The following is a 15,191-nucleotide window of genomic DNA, read 5'->3' as shown; positions in this document are numbered from 1 at the left end:
GTTTTATACTTTTGCGATTGTTGCAGACAGCCGGCTTAGTTAGTAGGTAACTGCTTATGTCATATCTTTTGCCCTAGGTTGCGTGTACTTATTTTCCTTTGTATTGTCTCTTGAACTTTTTTATTTTTTATTTTTTTGAGAATGGTCTCTTGAACTTAATAAATGTTCAATTCAATTCTTAAAAAAAAAAGGGTTGTTACTTGACAACATATCAAAATGTTAAAATTTGAGCCTATTTCTGAGATAGGTTGTATAGTGGAGGATTGTAACGCCTATTTGAGCTCACTTTCCTCCTTTACTCTACGATCTATTTATTGTGAAGCAAATGGTGTGGTCCATAGATTGGCGCATCTTGCTAGTGTTGAGTGGTTAGATGATTATTGGTTAGAGGAGACTCCTGTGATGATCCGGGATATTCTCTACGAGGATTCATGTATTAGTACTCGAGGTTCAGGTTATATGTCCCCCACGCAGTATAATTATCTTTTAAATAATAATAATAATAATAATAATAATAACGGGCATGAGACTGAGCCTCCCAGTTAGGCTGGTTCCAAACCCCTTTTTAAAAAAAAAAAAAAAAAAAAAAAAAAAATTTGAGCCTGAAAATTTGACTAGTGAAATATAAAGCAATGCTGAAGGTCTCAGACGCTCCTCTTTCTATCGATCTTTGTTTGGGAAAGGCCCAGTGATGAATCTACCCTGCCTGGGATCAACCAACCTATATACGAGTGTAAGCGACTAGCCAAGGAACCAGTCTTGCTTCGAGTTCTTCTTCCAATTTCCGGCCAATCTCTGCAAGTGTAAGTCTCTATTTGATTTCCTGTTCCATTCGATACAAGAGTTTAGGGATTATCCCCAGTATTCCTACTGTTAAATTCATCTAATTTGCTCTGATTTGTTAAGCTTCTATGCATTTCTTGCCTCTGTTGTTTGGTCTCCCAAAGATGAATAGATGATGCGATGTGAAGTTGATATCTTTTAATGTTTTGGAATTGGGATAAACAAAATCAGGAATCAGTTGATGTTGAATTAGCTTATTGCTCACTTTCTCCATTGCTAAGTGTTAATGCTGAAAGCCTGGAACTCAGAACCATGATTCAGTGTTTACAGAGTTTGAAGCTCTAGGACTTTCAGGGTTATATATATCGCATTCCACTTTTATTTGTTTAGTTTTCTCTTTAGGATTATATATACGATTCCAGGGTAATGCTCACTACATCCCCACTGACTAGGTGTATCTTTCTTTGAAATTGATAAAATTCTCTCGCCTTCAATTCATTTTACTAAGAAGTTTTAGCCCCACCCAGGTTTTCATTCCTGGATCAACCACTGGACAAAGCCAATGGCTATTATTTGCAGCAACATTTCCCTTAGCCGTGTATTAACAACGCTCGTGCTTATGACAATCCTCGCGGCTGATAAACGGGTGTGCATCCGGATCCCAGATCAGATCACTGAAACTACAAGGCTAGGGATCCACCCAACGACCAGCCCGCCTTTGAAATCAGCAGTTTTTGCTCTGGGTTGCTTTTGGAGGTCTGAAGCTGTGTTCGGGTGCTTGAATGGGGTTCTTCAGACCACTGTTGGTTATGCTGGAGGATCCAAAACCAATCCTGAGTACAGAAGTTTGGGTGATCATGCCGAGTCTGTGCAGGTGGTCTCCCTTCTTTTTTTGATTGATTGATTTTGTTTTCCCCTTTTCTACATTCACCTGTGAATTTAAGCTTGAATCGGATAGCATTCATACCTCAATATGGTGTCTCTTTAAAATGGGGAGTTTTATCTGTATAGTTCTAAGAATTCAACCAAATAGGATCATTTTATTCGATCTTGTGCACAATATGACCTCCCTATCTTTTGCATCTTTTTTAATATGGCATGAAAGTGTTGGTGGGCTACACATTAATTTTGTAGTATAACTTTTCACTTCCTTTCATTTCATATGATTTATTTGTAGATATCTGGCTTTTTATACAATTGCGACCTGTATGTTTGAAAGTTTCAGTGACTGATATAGTTGTGTATGTTTTGTAAATGATTTGCAGGTGGTATATGATGAAAGGCTAATCAGCTTCAGGCAACTGTTGGAGGTTTTCTGGTCTAGTCATGATTATAGACAAGTATTTGGGCAAGGTCCTGATGTGGGTAACCAATACAGGTAAAAGCTTGACTGACAACACATAACATATTCATCCTTCCATAACATCAACTTATCGCCACTAGTTATGTAAACAGATCTATCATTTTTACGAATGGAACTGAAGAGTCTAGATTGGCTTCTGTAAGCAAAGGGAGAGAGCAAACTAAGTCAAAGAGCAGCATTGTCACTGCTCAAATCCAACCACTTGGAACATTTTATCCTGCTGAGCCTGAACATCAGGTACAACTCAAGATCCTATACCTTTCTGCCCAAACTATAGTCTTAAGGAGGGAATTTTCAGTCAGATCATTTGTTCTAAACATTTCTTATATCATCGGGGGTGGGGGTTTTATTCCTGGTATTTTAGAGCCTGCCTTTGATGTGGAGCTCTTTGGGAATCTGAATAGAAGAAAGAAGAAGAGATAATAGCATGGTAGGTCCCAAAAGTGTACTTACATTTTCGACCTCCCCTCCCTTTTTCAAGCTGCTATTTCAGCTGAAGGGTTAATGCATCCTCACCAAGAGAAATGGATGTGCCAAATTATATGGTCTTGTATGTTTTGTGTTGGAAACTAATAGTCTTGTGGATGAGTGTAGTATCTGGAAATGGATTCTTTGCTATACTTGGAAATTGGGTTGCTTGCTTGTTCTTTTTTTTTTTTTTTAAACTACAAGTCAGATCTACCTTTTCTACTTGGTAATCCCAAAATTTTTGAATTACAGATTCACTTTTAAAATGCAGAAGTTTGAGCTGAAGCGCAGGCCAGTCCTTCTTCAACTAATGGGAAACTTGCCTGAAGAGGAACTTGAGAGGTCACATTTGGCAGCGAAACTGAATAGCTATGCTGCAGAGCTTTGCCCTCCAAATATTCAGAAGAAGATTGATGTAAAGATCACTGAGATTATTAAAAAAGGATGGCCAATTTTGAGTGACTTGTAGGTGGCCTTTGCGGTAGAGTTTTAGGTCTCGCATTTGTACACCATTTATATGCCTGGTCAAGCTGGTTTCCCGAGTACCCCTATCTGTAGAATAGGCAATCCAATTCATCAGTGCTCTTTGCCCAGTCTGGCTCGTCATTATGTATGCATCTAGAAATCTCCGATCACATAAAGTACGATGATCATTCAGTGTCTTCTAACTCATATAAATTTATTCATTTTTCTCGACACTGATTGTTGTTTCTTTTAATGTCATGGCTAAATGAATATACTGAAGCTCTATTGGTCTCATTCTGTCATTTGTGGTAGTCGTTGGTAGACTGTTAGCTTTATCCTTAACAAAGCTTCATTAGTTTCAGCCAAAGGAAAAAAAACAAAGCCTGATTGGTCTTGTTCTGTCGTATATTGATCTCAGATGCCTAAATGACAGGAAAAAACAAAAGTTGAAAATGTGGCCGGGGATTTAATTAATTACTATAAATATCTTTGAAAAAGAATATTATCACAATTGTATTGATAATTAAACTAGTCTCCTACATGTGCAATGCATGTTTGATCGGTGAAGTTCCTTCAATTGTCACCTATTTCTTTCGGAAAAAAAAAAAAAAATTGCATTTATGTTTTTCTGCTTTTTATTTACTTTACCAAAAAATACTATTTAGGCTTCACCAAAATAGGGATTGTCCAAACTATTTAAATAGTACTTTTGGTAAAATAAATAAATAAAAAGCAGAAAAACATAATTGCAATTAATACTTCAAAATCACCAGTAAAGATGATTACTGATATAAGACATCAGAAGCAGTCCACATGATACTTCAGATCAAAGTTATTATTAGCCATAACATCAGAATTGTGAAATACACAGAATAAAACTTCATAGGAAATCCAAAGTTCCAAATCACAACCATAAAATTCCCATAATAAATGTTATCAAAAGAAGTGTTCAAATCCATCTAGTTAGCCAATTTTGCTTCATACACTATGAATGGCTAGTCATTGGCAATAACAAAAGAAAGCAACAATCCATATATTACTGATAAACTTGGATGCTCAAAAATCAACAAGTTTCACTTCCAACTGATCAACCGGTCCTCAGGATGATATGAACTCCACTGTCTGTATCCACAATTTCACTTATCTCCCCAACCTTGAGAGAGAATGTTGCCTCCTCAAAAGGCCTCTGCATCTGGCCGCGGCCAAAAGGGCCTGCAACAAAAGTTTACCATACATTTATCAGCGCTATCCATTTATATGAGATGAGAAACTGTTGCCAAGAAATAAAAATCATGGAAATATATGCTTGTTCTGGGGACTAATCCTTCTGGCTTGTTAAAACAATTAAGACAATTGATAACTTATGAGACTCACAACAATTGATGAATAGAGAAGACCATTATGTCGTCCAGATATTACAGAATTCAGAAATGTATTGTATTATTTGTATATAAAGAAATTCAAAACTGATTACCTTTAATATCTCATCAAGTAAAAGTTTTAAGTCCTAAATAAAAGCCACAATGGGCAGTTTTCAGTAATTTTTTAACATTTTGTGACTTGTTTTAATGTTAGGCACAAGGTTTGGGGATGGAAAGAAGGCAGAGGTGTAAGGGAATCATGAAAGCCACATACCCAAATGAAATGCGCATTATTTTTCTTCAATTAACTTGGATTTCAAATGCAATGCATTGCTAATTTTTAACTATGAATTTGGCCACAGACTCATAATGGTGCAAAAGCCCGCTTTACTTCATCAACCTGAAATTACTTGATACTCATCGGATACACAAGTTTTCGGAGGAATCATTCGGAACTATAAAACCATCAATAACATCAGAACCAAAAGTTTCTAGTCATATATAGAACCAAATACTCCCAATATGCAGCCAACCCTCCAAATGCATAGCACTAAATGACTAAAACCCACTAAGACCACGTCCCATAGCTAATATTTTCATCTTCTATAAATCCAAATCCATCATAAAGAGTACTAAATCCCAGAAATCAAGTTCAATTCAATGCCTCTCTTGGTCAGCAAGAAACCAATATCCACAAAGCCTCAATCTTTAACCAGCAACAGTAAGAAAAACAAAACACAAAAAGTAAAATCAGTGGGTTATAGCTATCTAGATACTGAGTCTTACTTACTTAGAAATGGCGGGTTGAGCTCGAGTTGGGTTGTTCTTGTTCTTGTTGTAGTTGCTCTGAGGAAGAAGAGAGCTCAGATTGGTCAGCAGCAATTTGGGCTCTTTCAAGATATGGCTTGAATCCGAGCTGCAGAGTTAGGTACCCAAATGCCAATGCTCCGAGCACCACCACCGCCGATCTCATCGCATTCACATTCCTCCTCTCCTTCCTTCCCAAACGAAAGTTCCCAGGTCTATAAAATAAGGAAAGACTGAGCCAAACGGCACCGTTTTGCAATTTAACTGGGGACCCACTACAGGTGTTGGCTATATCATCTTCCACAACGCAAAAAGCCACGGACTTTGTCGAACCCATTTCAATATTTTGCAGTTAGAGGTCGAGCATTTCTACTAGGTACGTATCTGTAACTTCTTCAAAGTTGATTACTTTGTGCAATTTTGATCAATTTCTGGGTGGATTGAATTCTGAGGATTTGGTATTTGTGGGTTTTTAGTGGAAGGAGTGGTGCTTGGTCATTGATGCTTGGTTTAGATCATGCATTTGGTTTAAAAGCTGAACATTAGTCCCCCAAGATTAGAATGCAATAACTCATGGTCCAAAGAGTTGACAAGGTGTACATATGGCCCTTGATGACGATGATGAGATCAACTTATTTCTAGTGGTTTCAAAAGCTTTATAGATATAGTTTTCTTCTGTAATAGGGGGTTGTGGGTCGGGGGAATTTGAATCTCATGCATTGAATTGGAGTTCTTGTGATATCCAAGTTTTAAATGACATTTGGTAATGATATCTTAAGCCTATAATAATGGGAGGGTGAACTTCACTTCTTTGAAGCTTTAGTGCCATGTACAGGTTTTGATAGTTCTTATCGTCACCTACTACTCTGCAAACTTGTTTGCTGCTTGTAGATGATGGCATCTATGAAATTCTGAGTCTATGATATAGATGACTGTCATGATTCCCATTTGGTGTACATTTTGTAGACTCACATGTTGTTTCTTCCGGTATTGATATACACCTATGAATAGTCTAATGTACCACTGTTGATGCTGATCACATGTTCAAAACTTGAAACTAATGTCTTTCCTTCCTATTTCCTAACTATTCTGTATTTCAAGTCTTTCATTTGAAAACTTTTGGTTTATAACATAATCACATAGTTTCAACTTTCAGCCATACTCCTTCCGTAATTGTGGCTGAACCAGGTCTCCATCCTAGTTCATTTACCCACACTACCATGAAATTTAAACCTCTGAGTGGAAGTTCATTTGCTCATCCTAGTGTTTGCCAGCTGTTGTAGTGATGTTCTTTTAACGAGCTATTTAGATAGACAAATTTTTTGCAATCATATTATACTAAGAAATGTTCAATTGATGTAGATGGGCCAGCGAGGAAAATGGACAAATAACTAGGCGGCAGCTGTACAGTCCCTGATGATGATTGTGAGACTCATTTGTACTAGTCTCCAATGCTTTTCGGACAGTTTTGTATGAATTTTCCTTAATAGAGCAGTGTGAGTGAGGGGAATTCGAATCTGGTGCATTGAAGTAGAATTGCTAACATATGTATGATTACTGAATCCCAGTTGCAGGCAATACTTAATGGATGGCACTGCATGAGATGGATTGAAGGCATGGCAAAACATGGCATTTATGTATTATGTTTTTTGTTGGCGAGAAACTAATAGGTAGGTTATCATAAAATTCAAACGGTTAAATGGTTTAGCCAATTAACCCCTTTCTTGCACGTAAGGTTTAAAATTTCAGTTTTGATCAAAAGAGTTGTATTTTCAATATCTGAAAATTTTGCCGTCTCGATTGAAATTTTGATATATTTTAGTTAATATTGGTCTATAAATATTAATTTCAAGTCAAATTATTAAAGATTGGAAATGTTCCTAACTCGACCAGGAAACATTTTGGCTAGAGAAATCTCGAAAATTAAAGTTTGGTTTTTTTGTTGTTCTTCCACATTTTGGAGTTTCCTAGTCAAACTTGAAAAACTCACCATCAGAAAAGATTCCTGACATGATTAGGAAAACTCCAATAGTTGATGCATTGTTTGTATTAGCATGACATAGGATGTAGAAGACAATGATGTAGACCAGCTTGGTGGCGTCTATGTACAAACCGGCACTAACTCTCTCAGAATGAAAAATATGAATACCTTAATGGGGTATGGGGACCCTCGCACGCGACCCTGCAATAAATGAGGCATTTTAACGTCCCCCGCACTTTCACTTTTCTAAATATAACCCGCCCCTGCAGCCAGCAATGCCAAATGCGGGACAATCTCCGTGGGTTCCCTTTGTTTTTTTATTCTTTTTTTTTTGAGGAGTAAAACAAAAAATTACAACCGGAAGCTCCTAGGACAACTAAAACTAAAAAAATCAAAGTTGAAAGCATAAAGGGCTGAAAGGGGGAGCTTTCCTTTCCAAGTAGCAGGAGTCTTCAAATGGTGACCTTGATTCGCCATCGCATCAGCCACGAAGTTAGCCTCCCAAGAGATGAACTCAAAGACAAAGTAGCAGACAAGTTAACGATATCTCTGTGAGTTCTTATCTCTAGGCGGTTCTTATTTGTTAATTTTATTTTTATTTTTATATCATATATATATATATATATATATAAAGACTTAAAAGAGTTTCTCTTTACTAGAATTTCTATTTCATTTAATCCTATGTAGTTGATTGGTGGGTGATTTTGGTAAGTCACCGTAGAACAGTTGGTTACAAACTCAAAAAGGTGTATCAGAAGATAAAAAAACCCATGTCTGTCTTTCTTTTTCTTTTATCAACGGACTCAAGTTCAGTTCCTCTTTTTCTCTGTCCTCTTTTCTCAAGTTCATTTGCTTCGAAGTGGAAGAGGAGAAGAAACGTCTTGTAGAACCTCTGACAAAAACGCCCAAACCCACCTATATTCACCGGCTTGATATTCCGCCCAGCCGCCTAGACGCTTAAGCACCCGCCTAGGCTGGCCTAGCGCCCGCACAACACCACCGATCCACCGATTAGCCATTAGTCGAGTGGGAGGCTCACCTCCCAGCGTATTTGTATTTGTATTGGTATGCTGGCTTCTTCAGCTGTGTTGAGAAGGCAACAGTTGGTGATAAGGTGTCTTGGAGTTGGAGGTTACAGTGATCATAACATTAACACTAATCAGAAACCAATGCAAGGAGTTAGATTCAGTAGTGGAGCAGCTTCTTTTTCTTTGGAGGCTGATGCTGAGAATGTTCTGAGAGCAATCACACCGACCCTTGATCCAAATAGGCACAAGGGTCAGGCTGGTAAGCTCTCTCAATCTGCTAATGATGTCTCTTATGTGTTTGTACTGAAGAAAGGAGCAAATCTCTCTTATGGGTTTGTACTGAAGAAAGGAGCAAATCTGCTAATATTTCCTCTCTGTTCTGGTCAGGAAATATAGCTGTTATTGGTGGGTGCCGTGAGTACACTGGTGCTCCATATTTTGCTGCTATCTCAGCATTAAAAATTGTAAGTGCCATGCTGTTATTTTTCATTTCTAAATATTAGCCAGATTCAATCAAAAATGTTGCTAATAGACTGAAATGGTAAACAATAAGTATATATATATATATATTTTTTTTTTTTTTTTTTTGAAAGGAACAATAAGTATTTTCTTCACTTGGTAAGTTTGATAAACGAAAGCATATCCTTTTCATCTCAGGGTGCGGATCTGTCCCATGTTTTCTGTACAAGAGATGCTGCTTCGGTTATAAAAAGCTACAGTCCTGAGTTGATCGTACACCCAATTTTAGAAGAGTCATACAGTGTTAGGTGATTTAGTTTTCAATACAAATTCATATGCCTGTAACAATCAAAATATAAGTCCTTATCATCTAGTGAGCTGCTAATTTTTGTAAGCCGATTTTCAGGGATGAGGACAAGAGCTTTATCTTAGAAAACGTTCTTGGTGAAGTTGATAAGTGGATGGAAAGATTTGATTGTCTTGTAATTGGTCCGGGCCTTGGAAGGGACCCATTTCTTCTGGTTAGCTTCTGTTGATTTAATTACTTGAGGAGCTGTTGTAGGCTACTTTAGTGTTTAATCATGCACATAATGTACACCATATTCATTTCTAACTATGTCATTGTAATCCAGGATTGTGTTAGCAAAATCATAAAGCATGCAAGACAGTCCAATGTTCCAATTGTCATAGATGGGGTATGTAATCACAGGTGCCTTTATCATACTTGAGATCCTGCAATAAATGATTGTGTTTTCTTTTCTTAGTTTCACCACACATGTTCTTGCTATGAAACTGTCGGTTAATGTCAGCATCAAATTTGCCAGGATGGACTCTTTCTTATTACAAACTGGCTTGATCTTGTAAGTGGATATCACTTGGCTGTCCTGACTCCAAATGTAAATGAATACAAGCGACTTGTACAAAAAGTTTTGAGTTGTGAAGTAAATGATGAAGATGCACGTGAGCAATTACTATCTCTTGCAAAAAGGTAAATATCTATTTCAAGATTCTTTTGTATTGTGTTTTAGCAGTTGACAACTGTTTGTATTGTATTATATAATTCAGTTACATTATTGGAATATATTTGGTTGATAAGGCACTAATGGTGTTTTATAATTCTCTAGCACCTCCACTAAGTTTCAAAAACAGTTTTAAATTCTCATACATGCACTTATGCAATATGTATGTGTATTAGCATTCTTACATACAGTACTGTTGGACTGGCATTTTTAGGGTCGTCAACCATCTTGGTGATTGTTCAGATTGAGAATTGGATGAAGCTTTGTTGAATACCATGCATGAGCAATCCTTCTTAATGATTTTGTGAAATACACTTCACACTTAAGGCTAATGCTTTATGATGTATTTTGTCCTATACTCCAAAATAGATGTAGTTTGTTTGTTGCATTTGTATGCTTTTATTTCATAATAATAATAATAATCTTATGGTACTTATTTAACTGTTGAACCTGTATCTGTCAGGATTGGTGGTGTCACTATACTTAGGAAAGGAAAAGCTGACCTCATTAGTGATGGTGAGACAGGTGCGTAACAAATATGCCTATATGTTTTGTGCTGTTTAGGTACTTCGTGAAGCCTTTTGCTTTAATAACATTACTGTTCCTGAAACATATTTTTGCATATGTGACCACATCTCCTTTGAAAATGTAGGTAAGCATCTTACAAATTTATGCTAGTGGGAGTCATTTCCTGTGTCACACCTTGTCAACTCTTTGGACCATGAGTTATTGCATTCTAATCTTGGGGGACTAATGTTCAGCTTTTAAACCAAATGCATGATCTAAACCTTTTCATTTATAATATGATTTCTCCCAATTCAAGACACTGTCAATTTGTGTCAATCAAGTGAAACGAAGCAAAGATGACCTGTCAAAGATCCTGAGAGCCATATTATACTTGTAGTTTTCACACAAAAAGGTTTCAATTATCTGATCTACAAGTTCTGGAAGTCACTTGGTTTCTGTTTTTGACACACTGTTAACTAAATTCAAGGCTTTTTGCCTCCTCTTGATCTTGGAAATCCCTATTGTGTTCTCAAATAAGGAAGCCTGAAATGCTTAGTTCTAAGATTTTATTCTTTATTCAGTTGAATCAGTGAGCATATATGGTTCTCCTCGAAGATGTGGTGGACAGGGAGATATACTTTTTGGAAGGCAAGTTTTTGTTTCCGAGTTTCAGACTTTTTTTTTGTGAATGGCTTCTTTTTGTATGTGTTAACTGGTAACTGAAGTTCTATCTACAATCCTTCAATTGTTTCTCTCCAAGAATGCATTACCCAAACATCCATGCGCATGTGTACGTATGGGTGACAGAGAGATGGAATACTGCAAAATTCACTATGTCTCCTAGTCCCGGTTACCTTTTTAAAATTCATGTACATGTGTGCTGAAGTGATTGTCACCAATTGATGATTAGTCTTTAAAACTCAGATCTTGAGAACTTACTGAATTCTATATTCTGTTGCATTGACTGATACTTTATATTTGAATCTAACATGTTTTTGTTGCTCCAGCGTTGCTATATTTCTTTCATGGGCCCGTCAAATTGTCACAGATGAGAATCTGAGTATCAGGTTACACGGTCTAAACATGTTAAACTTTTGGTTCCTTGTAGTTTTACCCCATGTTTGACAACTACTTGTGCCAATTTGTGTATTTGCAGTTCCCGAAACCCCACAATGTTGGGTTGCATTGCTGGCTCCACTTTAATGAGGAAGGCTGCATCCCTCGCTTTTGAGAATAAGAAAAGGTCAACTCTTACTACTGACATCATAGAATGCTTGGGAAGAAGGTAAAGGCTGCTGCCCATAAAACAGAGTAATCTTGATATACGAATTTAGAGTTAAGTTGGAGATTCTTCTCTCTTGTGCAGTTTGCAGGATATTTGTCCGGTTCCCTGACGCTGTTAATCTTCTGCTGATAGAGTTGCATGTACTGACATTCAGAGACCCTCAATTTCACTCGCTTTGGTTGACCAGAATCACATTTCCTTGGTTTCCTTCAAACCCTTTCCAAACTTAAAACTTTTTTTTTCCCCTCTTTTTCTCGTTTTTGGTGAAAACAACTTCTCTTGTATATAGACTGTTTTGCTTATTATGACATTATCAGGATGAATATTTCATTGGCCTCTAAATCTCTGCGTAGGAAATGATGTTAGCCATAAGCCTCTGTTATCATGATCATGAAGCATGTATATCAACTAGTATACAGATTTCTGTGATATAGTATATCTTCTAATAGTGAAACTGCTCAAGTAATCCACAGGTTTTAACAGATTTGACTAAAACAAGAAAAGCCCTGCAGCGTGCTCGATTTCCTACCAATTTGTCATTTCGCAAGTGAAATGATGAACAAGTAGCAAATTTAAGCAGAAAGGATGGTATCAAATTCAAACCTGTGATTTATGTAGAAGGTGAAACCATCCAAAATTCAAAACCAGACCTTTACAGAAACTTTTCATGCTGCATTAAGTAATAACAAGCCCGTTGCACTAAATGACCAAACCACACATTTCCAGAACAACTTGATTTAGCACTTTGAGTAACTAGGGCGGTTGGTGACTACCCTCGGATTTGTCACACACTACGAAGTATATACAGTTTGATATACGTACAAGCTTCTCTAAGGTTTCACATTATTTGTGTCCGATTGAACGGAAACTTCTTTATATACAAGTCTATACATAGTTACATACTATTAGACTTGTCCGCAGAGAATCTTAAAATCCTTTAGCCCCAAACTTCAGTTCTTGATCTCTCATTCTCTAATTTGCTACCAACACCGAAATCTGTAAAACAACAAAGACTGATTTGTAGGAGATATATTGCTCTATTGATCAGCATAACATATATACAAGAATTCAGCTTGATTCTAGGATACAAAAAGGAAAACTATTCTAGCCCTATTAATGCATAATAACATAGAATCAATGTGATGATTTAGAGTGAATGTGTTAAATGTTAACAGCTATACTCAAGCTAATTTTGCTCTACTTTCCAACACTCCCCCCCAAGTTCTCCATCCTGCACACCCAACTTGCGAATCATAAGCTCGAAGTCCTCCTTGCCAAGAGCTTTAGTCAGAACATCAGCCAGTTGATTTCCAGAACTCACAAACCGTGTCTCCACTGAACCATCTTGGATTTTATCCCTAATATAGTGACAATCCATTTCTATATGCCTTGTACGTTCATGAAACACTGGATTTGCTGCTATATGTAAAGCAGCCTTGTTGTCACAATAGAGCAATGCCGTTTCCTGGTGTAAAATCCCCAAGTCTTGAATTAAATAACGTAACCAAGTCAACTCACAGCACGCTTCTGTCATAGCACGATACTCTGCTTCAGCTGAAGAAAGAGAGACTGTTTTTTGACGTTTCGACCTCCATGAAATTAAAGAAGGCCCTAGCAACACACAATACCCTATAGTAGACCTTCTTGTAAGTGGACATCCTGCCCAATCTGAGTCACAAAAAGCTCGTAGCCGAAGATCACTATTTGAGGAAAAGAACAAGCCTTGACCAGGAGCTGACTTGAGGTAGCGTACTACTCGCAAAGCTGTCTCCCAATGAGCTTTTCGAGGTTGATGCATAAACCTGCTTAATATATGAACAGGATATGTAATATCTGGCCTTGACACTGTGAGATAAATCAATCTTCCAACCAAACGCCTATACTTCTCTGGATCTTTGAGTAACTCAGTCTTATCTGACAGCTTTAATCCACGTTCCATGGGTGTGTCAACAGGGGCAGCACCCAATAATCCTGCATCTTTTATAATTTCTAACGCATACTTGCGCTGACAAATAAATATTCCTTTCTTAGATGCTGAAACCTCAATGCCAAGAAAATACTTTAAACTGCCAAGATCTTTCAAACGGAATGTTTTATGCAAATATTTCTTGACATCAGCTATACTCACAGGATCATTGCCAGTAATTAATATGTCATCAACATATATCAACAAGACTGTAAAAGACTTGCCTTGCCTCCTGGTAAAAAGAGAATAGTCTGCTCTAGATTGCACAAAACCAGCCGACCGAATAACTTCTGAAAATCTAGAAAACCACTGCCTTGAAGCCTGTTTTAGACCGTACAAGGATTTATGCAACCGACAAACCAAATGCTCCTCCCCCTGTCTCCGGAGGCCAGGCGGTGGAGACATATAAATTTCTTCATCCAGGTTGCCATGGAGAAAGGCATTGTTGACATCGAGTTGAGAAAGAGACCAACCACGAGACGCAGCTAAGGCAAGGAGACAACAGACTGTAACAATTTTAGCAGTAGGAGAGAAGGTCTCCTGATAGTCAATACCTGCCAATTGCATGAAGCCTTTGGCCACCAACCTGGCCTTGTATCGTTCAACCGAACCATCAGACTTGAGCTTGACCTTGTAAATCCATCTACAACCAATTGGGATCTTCCCAGGAGGCAGCGTGGTAAGAGTCCACGTACCATTGGCCTGCAAGGCCTCTAACTCGGAGCTCATGGCATCCCTCCATTCGGGAACAGTAGCTGCCTTAAAATAAGAGGTCGGTTCAGTGACTGCACTAAGCTGAGCAACAAAAGAGGAGTAGGCAGGAGTGTAGTGATGCTAAGAGACATAATTTGCCAACGGATACCGCGTACCTTTGGGAGGACCTGGCGGGAAGGAGGGCGATTGGTAAGTGTAAGCATTGGATTGAGGCTTGGAGAAGTCGATATCGGCAAACTGAGTCGGCGGCGCAGTGGAGCGGGTGGAGCGACGGAGCGGCGGTGGACCGGGAGGAGGCGGGTCTGGAATGGTGTCGGGTGGAGGCGAGGAAGGAGGAAATGGAGAAGATGGTGAAGAGGGGGACCATCCCGGCACCGGGGACAGAGGGGAAGGGACAGGAGAGGAGAAGGACGATGGAGGAGGGACGAGGGGCGGTGGGACAGGCGGCCTGGGTCGGCGGGAATACTGACGAAGGGTTGCTGTGGGCCGGACGGGAAGAGGCGGAGGTGGAGGCGGAGGTGGTATAGAGGAAGCGCCAAGATCGGCGTCTATGGAAGGATGGGCAGGTGGAGAAGAAGAAGGAGGAGGCGTAGGGAGGTTGACCTGGGAGTCAGAACTAGAGTCAAAAAAGGAATCAGGGAGAAGTGGAAGTGGGCCTGGGTCATGGGCCAACGGGGCAGAAGGAAGAGTGGGCTGATTGGAGGCATAAGGAAACACATCTTCATGAAATATAACATCTCGACTAGTAAAAATTTTCTTAGTCGATAAGTTAAAGAGTTTGAAGGCTTTTTGTCCCACCGGGTAACCAACGAAAATGGAAGGAATTGCTCGGGTGTCAAATTTATGAGTGGGGTGCACATTAGTGGCATAAGCTAAGCAACCAAAAACCCGAAGGTGAGAAAAAGAAGGTGGTTTTGAGTAAAGAAGCTCAAAAGGAGTTTTGGAAGAAAGGATGGGTGAGGGCAACCGATTGATTATATGGACG

At 38.6% G+C, this 15,191-nt stretch overlaps 2 protein-coding genes and 1 long non-coding RNA gene across 4 annotated transcripts; 2 read left to right on the top strand and 1 right to left on the bottom strand.

Annotated features, from left to right (window-relative positions):
- The first annotated feature begins 645 nt into the window (after positions 1–645).
- LOC112193098 (peptide methionine sulfoxide reductase A5) lies at positions 646–3,332 on the top strand. Of its 2 annotated transcripts, none has more exons than XM_024333125.2 (5): positions 646–803; positions 1,311–1,657; positions 2,049–2,161; positions 2,239–2,383; positions 2,886–3,332. In XM_024333125.2, exons 2-5 carry the CDS (start codon positions 1,346–1,348, stop codon positions 3,081–3,083), a joined length of 768 nt encoding a protein of 255 aa, XP_024188893.1. In that variant the 5' UTR covers positions 646–803; positions 1,311–1,345; the 3' UTR covers positions 3,084–3,332. The 2 variants fall into 2 exon arrangements, with proteins under 2 accessions (XP_024188893.1, XP_024188894.1); XM_024333126.2 differs by having other exon boundaries at positions 2,867–3,028.
- A 561-nt stretch (positions 3,333–3,893) lies between these two features.
- Positions 3,894–5,462, bottom strand: LOC112193709. Its single transcript, XR_002933979.2, has 2 exons — positions 5,231–5,462; positions 3,894–4,291 (listed from the first exon to the last, which is right to left on the bottom strand). It is a non-coding gene; the product is annotated as an uncharacterized LOC112193709 (long non-coding RNA).
- A 2,607-nt stretch (positions 5,463–8,069) lies between these two features.
- Positions 8,070–11,868, top strand: LOC112193180 (ATP-dependent (S)-NAD(P)H-hydrate dehydratase). Its single transcript, XM_024333254.2, has 11 exons — positions 8,070–8,515; positions 8,644–8,720; positions 8,914–9,023; positions 9,122–9,236; positions 9,348–9,410; positions 9,540–9,703; positions 10,198–10,259; positions 10,823–10,889; positions 11,249–11,308; positions 11,398–11,526; positions 11,608–11,868. The coding sequence occupies exons 1-11, from the start codon at positions 8,296–8,298 to the stop codon at positions 11,633–11,635; spliced, it is 1,095 nt and encodes a 364-aa protein (XP_024189022.1). The 5' UTR covers positions 8,070–8,295; the 3' UTR covers positions 11,636–11,868.
- The last annotated feature ends 3,323 nt before the right edge of the window (positions 11,869–15,191 follow it).

This window comes from Rosa chinensis, chromosome 3 (assembly GCF_002994745.2).
Source record: "Rosa chinensis cultivar Old Blush chromosome 3, RchiOBHm-V2, whole genome shotgun sequence".
NCBI lineage: Eukaryota > Viridiplantae > Streptophyta > Magnoliopsida > Rosales > Rosaceae > Rosa > Rosa chinensis.
Note: the sequence above shows the minus strand (reverse complement) of the source record. Positions and strands in the feature narration are given on the sequence as shown.

What these genes read in the sequence shown, in the direction of transcription:
- LOC112193098 (XM_024333125.2), top strand. Translation starts at nt 1,346, where the DNA reads ATGGCTATTATTTGCAGCAACATTTCCCTTAGCCGTGTATTAACAACG. An exon ending in ATCATGCCGAGTCTGTGCAG is followed by an intron (nt 1,658 to 2,048) that starts GTGGTCTCCCTT and finishes AATGATTTGCAG; the next exon opens with GTGGTATATGATGAAAGGCT. An exon ending in GATGTGGGTAACCAATACAG is followed by an intron (nt 2,162 to 2,238) that starts GTAAAAGCTTGA and finishes TTATGTAAACAG; the next exon opens with ATCTATCATTTTTACGAATG.
- LOC112193180 (XM_024333254.2), top strand. Translation starts at nt 8,296, where the DNA reads ATGCTGGCTTCTTCAGCTGTGTTGAGAAGGCAACAGTTGGTGATAAGG. An exon ending in TTACTATCTCTTGCAAAAAG is followed by an intron (nt 9,704 to 10,197) that starts GTAAATATCTAT and finishes TGTATCTGTCAG; the next exon opens with GATTGGTGGTGTCACTATAC. An exon ending in GGAGATATACTTTTTGGAAG is followed by an intron (nt 10,890 to 11,248) that starts GCAAGTTTTTGT and finishes TTGTTGCTCCAG; the next exon opens with CGTTGCTATATTTCTTTCAT.